This window comes from Hemitrygon akajei, chromosome 15, assembly GCF_048418815.1.
Source record: "Hemitrygon akajei chromosome 15, sHemAka1.3, whole genome shotgun sequence".
Taxonomy (NCBI): Eukaryota; Metazoa; Chordata; class Chondrichthyes; order Myliobatiformes; family Dasyatidae; genus Hemitrygon; species Hemitrygon akajei.
In genome coordinates this window covers 2,348,661-2,354,324 of record NC_133138.1, presented here as the reverse complement: position 1 = coordinate 2,354,324, position 5,664 = coordinate 2,348,661, and the positions used below count along the sequence as shown (strand labels likewise).

General features: G+C 57.4%; 1 protein-coding gene across 1 annotated transcript; it reads right to left on the bottom strand.

The window, feature by feature from the left end:
• Nucleotides 1-4,267: 4,267 nt before the first annotated feature.
• Nucleotides 4,268-5,371, bottom strand: LOC140739536 (neuropeptide Y receptor type 2-like). The gene has a single exon (XM_073067936.1). It carries the CDS (start codon nt 5,369-5,371, stop codon nt 4,268-4,270), a length of 1,104 nt encoding a protein of 367 aa, XP_072924037.1.
• Between the last annotated feature and the right edge of the window lie 293 nt (nt 5,372-5,664).

Sequence of the window (5,664 nt, the reverse complement as noted above, 5' to 3'; positions counted from 1 at the left end):
GGCCCGGGTGCTGGTGGTCCCTGACGATGGATGGTAACAGTGAGAAGAGAGCGTGGCCCGGGTGGTGGGGGTTCCTGACGTTGGATGGCAGCAGTGAGAAGAGAGCGTGACCCGAGTGGTGGGGGTCCCTGACGATGGATGGCGGCAGTGAGAAGAGAGCGTGGCCCGGGTGGTGGGGGTCCCTGATGGCAGCAGTGAGAAGAGAGCGTGGCCCCAGTGGTGGGGGTCCCTGACGATGGATGGCAGCAGTGAGAAGAGAGCGTGGCCTGGGTGGTGGGGGGTCCCTGATGGCAGCAGTGAGAAGAGAGCGTGGCCCGGGTGGTGGGGGTCCCTGACGATGGATGGCGGCAGTGAGAAGAGAGCGTGGCCCGGGTGGTGGGGGTCCCTGACGATGGATGGCGGCAGTGAGAAGAGAGCGTGGCCCGGGTGGTGGGGGGTCCCTGACGATGGATGGCGGCAGTGAGAAGAGAGTGTGGCCCGGGTGGTGGGGGTCCCTGACGATGGATGGCGGCAGTGAGAAGAGAGCGTGGCCCGGGTGGTGGTGGTCCCTGACGATGGATGGTAGCAGTGAGAAGAGAGCGTGGCCCGGGTGGTGGTGGTCCCTGACGATGGATGGTAACAGTGAGAAGAGAGCGTGGCCCAGGTGGTGGGTGTCCCTGATGGCAGCAGTGAGAAGAGAGCGTGGCCCGGGTGGTGGGGGGTCCCTGACGATGGATGGTAGCAGTGAGTAGAGAGCGTGGCCCGGGTGGTGGGGGTCCCTGACGATGGGTGGCAGCAGTGAGAAGAGAGCGTGGCCCGGGTGGTGGGGGTCCCTGACGATGGATGGTAGCAGTGAGTAGAGAGCGTGGCCCGGGTGGTGGGGGGTCCCTGACGATGGATGGCAGCAGTGAGAAGAGAGCGTGGCCCGGGTGGTGGGTGTCCCTGATGGCAGCAGTGAGAAGAGAGCGTGGCCCGGGTGGTGGGGGTCCCTGATGGCAGCAGTGAGAAGAGAGCGTGGCCTGGGTGGTGGGGGTCCCTGACGATGGATGGTAGCAGTGTGAAGAGAGCGTGGCCCGGGTGGTGGGGGTCCCTGATGGCAGCAATGAGAAGAGAGCGTGGCCCGGGTGGTGGGGGCTCCTGATGATGGATGCTGCAGTGAGAAGTGAGCGTGGCCTGGGTGGTGGGGGCTCCTGATGATGGATGCTGCAGTGAGAAGTGAGCGTGGCCCGGGTGGTGGGGGTCCCTGATGGCAGCAGCGAGAAGAGAGCGTGGCCCGGGTGGTGGGGGTCCCTGTTGGCAGCAGCGAGAAGAGAGCGTGGCCCGGGTGGTGGGGGTCCCTGACGATGGATGGCAGCAGTGAGAAGAGAGCGTGGCCCGGGTGGTGGGGGTCCCTGATGGCAGCAGTGAGAAGAGAGCGTGGCCCGGGTGGTGGGGGTCCCTGATGGCAGCAGTGAGAAGAGAGCGTGGCCCGGGTGGTGGGGGTCCCTGATGGCAGCAGTGAGAAGAGAGCGTGGCCCGGGTGGTGGGGGCTCCTTATGATGGATGCTGCAGTGAGAAGTGAGCGTGGCCCGGGTGGTGGGGGTCCCTGACGATGGATGGCAGCAGTGAGAAGAGAGCGTGGCCCGGGTGGTGGGGGTCCCTGATGGCAGCAGTGAGAAGAGAGCGTGGCCCGGGTGGTGGGGGTCCCTGATGGCAGCAGTGAGAAGAGAGCGTGGCCCGGGTGGTGGGGGTCCCTGATGGCAGCAGTGAGAAGAGAGCGTGGCCCGGGTGGTGGGGGGTCCCTGATGGCAGCAGTGAGAAGAGAGCGTGGCCCGGGTGGTGGGGGTCCCTGATGGCAGCAGTGAGAAGAGAGCGTGGCCCGGGTGGTGGGGGTCCCTGATGTCAGCAGTGAGAAGAGAGCGTGGCCCGGGTGGTGGGGGTCCCTGATGGCAGCAGTGAGAAGAGAGCGTGGCCCGGGTGGTGGGGGTCCCTGATGGCAGCAGTGAGAAGAGAGCGTGGCCCGGGTGGTGGGGGCTCCTGATGATGGATGCTGCTTTCCTACGTTAAAGCTCAATGGTAGGGAGGGATTTGCCCGAGTTGGGCTGGGGCGTCTCCACTACTCTTTGTAGGAGTTCATACAACCAGGCATCGTAGTAGGTACAGAGAGCAGATCCCACTCCGTAGCTGATAAAATTGCACGGAGACAGAACTGACAACTTAATTAGCGCTTAATGCGCTTTTACACCCGTGCTGTCGCTGACTGATTCCAGCAGGTATCTCGAGAAAGCAGAGTGGCGAAATACAGTAACAATTTTATCTTCACGTAGCTATTGAGAGAAAAGACAGTTGGCAGCTGCACACAAGGGTATTTATTTACATATTTGTGAATGTTAATGAGTGAAAATCGGGAACTGTGTGTTTTCGACATAATTATCACCCTCGATAAAATTACTGCTTTTAAACGTGTGGAGACTCTGAGAATCGAGTACCGCAGAGAGACAGCCGCAGCGTCATCCTCAGTTGTGGCTCCACCGGTACTCGGTGCTGTACTCCAACGGGCTGAGGGTTTGACCCCCATCTCCGCCGCTGTCTGTGCCGAGTCGGCGCGCTCTCACACATTCCGTGCGCCAGGTTCAGTGGGTTTTTAACCGCTGTACGATGTCCCCAGTGTGAGCGGCAGGGCTGGAATCGGGGGGTTGTATTTTCACAGGGTAACAAGCCCTGTCACAAACTCCTTAGGCAGGAATTGAACCCTCGTCGCTGGCACTGAAAAGCCTTGCGCTACCATTCCGCCTCCTTGATGGAAGACCGGGGAGAGTGAAGTGGGATTAGTGTAAATGGTGTGTGTGAGTGTGTGTGTGTGTGTGTGTGTGTGTGGGGGGTTGATAAGACCATAAGACAGGAGCAAATTAGGCCATTCAGCCCATCAAATCTGCTCCACCATTCCATCACGGCTGATTTATTATACCTCAACCCCATTCTCCAGCCTTCTCGTAACCTTTGACACCTGACTAATCAAGAACCCATCTTCCTTCACTTTAAATATACCCATTGACTTAGCTTCCACAGTCATCTGTGGCAATGAATTTCACAGATTCACCACCCTCTGGCTAAAGAAATTCCTCCTCATCTCTGTTCTGTTCTAGATGGACGTCCCTCTATTCTGAGGTTGTGGCCGTCAACGTCACAGTCGGGGTAAAATTCACTGTAACACGCTGTAAGGATACACTGCTAATGTAATGGCTTCTCTGTAATGTTCGCTGCTGAGGTAACGGTTTCTCTGTAGCAGCAATGTTTGGGTTATGGCTGGAGATGACAGGACTGTGGTATGCATTGTAGCCAATCAGAGATTGTTGCTTTGTCTTGTTAATCTGGAAGGAGACTTATCGCGGTCTTTTGTCAAAGAGAGACGAAGCGGGAAGACACGTGTGGAGAGAGCTGCTAGACCACCGGACGGAGTGGACTGGGATCTGAGGGTCCAGAGGTCGGCAACGCTCGGAGGAGACCGACAATGGAAGAATGGTGACTGGGTGAGCTCCAGCGTGAACTTCTGACTTTTCTTTGAAATTGGCCCTTTTTAAAATTTCATTATTAACCATATATTCAGATTAAGATTTACAAAGTTCAATCATGTAGTTGCATAGGGTGTACTGTCTGATATTTTATATTGTGGGTTTGTAACTGGGGGTACATTACACAGCATCCACACAAACGTCGTTTCTCAGTTTGGTGGGGCCAGAGGCTGTTTCCCCTAGACCAACACGAGCTGGGCGAGCTCGAGGGCCACATCAACATAAATTTATTATCAAAGTTCACTTTCTTACAGACATTTACAGGAAAATAAATAAATACAACAGAAATTATGAAAACTATAAATAACAAAGACTGGGAAACAACTGATGTACAAAAGAAGACAAATTGTGCAAATAAAATTAAATAACACTGAGAACATGAGATGGAGAGTCCTTGAAAGCGAGTCCATAGGTTATGGGAACAGTTCCGTGATGGGGTGAGTGAATTTATCCCCTCTAGCCGTGGGTCCTGAGGCTCCTGTACCTCATTCATTATGGTAGTAGCCAAAAGAGAGCATGGCCTGGATGGTGGGGTCCTTGGTAACGGATGCTGTTTTCTTTGATGGACCGAGGGGCCTTTTTCTGCGCCGCGTGCCTGGATGAATGCCCCGTGCGAGGGGAGTAGATGGACAATCCCGAACAGGGATGGAACTCCAGCTGCCTCAACACGAATCCCCTTCAGATGGTCCTGGTTGAAGCCAAACGGCGAAGCGGAGTCCCAGGCTGGGTTCCTCTCCCTAAACATTGGTGTTAGCGATGTTCCACAGGCCGCCATCGTGGAATTCCGCCCGGAACGGGTGCAGCCGCGTCTGGACCGAAGCCTCGGCGCTGAGGGCACCCCCTCGACGGCAGTCGCAGCGGAAGAAGCGTACGAAGCCATGCCGGTAGTTGCTGTTCATCCATCCATAGAGGAGGGGGTTGGCGAAGGTGGAGCCCATGGCGAGAACGTGGAAGACGGTGTAGACAAGCTTGTAGTCGTGAAAGCGCAGGAAGCGCCCGTCCAGGTCGCTGAGGAGCTGAAAGACGTGGAAGGGCAGCCAGCAGACGGCGAACACCACCACCACCATCACCAACATATTGGTGGTCTTCCTGCGTCGGTCCTGGGCGTCCCTGCCCAGGCACGGGCTGGCGTGTTTCTTCAGCTTAATCCAGATCCTGGCATAGGCGTAGCTGATAAGGAGAAGCGGCAGCGCGTACTGAAGCACGAACATGGCCAGGCTGTAGATAGAGGCGTCCCGGTTGTCTCCCCGGGGCCATTTCTCGGAGCAGACCGCCACCCGCACCTGATGGGGCCACAGCTCGACCAGCCTGTACTCGCGGAAGATGGCCAGCGGTCCGGCCAGCACGGCCGAAACCAGCCAGGTGGCAGCGATGACGGCGAAACTACCCCTTCTGGAGATGCGGCTGTCGAGGTGACGGACGACGCAGCGGTGCCGGTCCAGGGCGATCACGGTCAGGGTTAGCGTGGAGACGTGCACACTCAGGGCCTGTGCGTATGGGACGAGGTGGCAGAGCGCTGGCCCCAGTTTCCACTCGCCCTGCAGCGTGTAGATTAGCGTGAAAGGCAGGCAGAGTGTGTCCACCAGGAGATCAGCCAGCGCCAGGTTAGCGATGAAGAAGTTAGTGACTGTGCGCATGGTTTTGTATTTCACGATGGTGTGGATGACCAGCGAGTTGCCCACCAGACCCAGAAGGATGATGACGGCGTACGCGGCGATCAGGGCGACCTGCACGCCCAGCAGTTGGGTGCTCTCCCCCACCGTGGGGGCGTCCTGCCTACCCGATGGGTGGACTGCCGCAGCCAGCCGGTCTCCGGAGTTGCTTTGGCCGATACCCTCCATCGGCTGGACCGGAAACTCCAACGAGTCGGACCCTGAAACCACAGGCACAATTCTAACCTCAGCACAGTCCAGAAGGCCGCGATTCACAGGGCGTGGGGTGAGGGTGGACTAGGTGCAAGTGAAGGGACAGGAAAGGCAGAGGTCAGACCGCACCGAGTGTTGGACACATTAGCGAAGGAACTACGTGCTGGCATTGGAGAGGGTCCAGAGGAGGTTCACAAGAATGATTGTGGGAATGAAAGGGTTAATGTATAAGGAACATTTGATAGCTCTGGTACTCGCTGGTGTTTAGA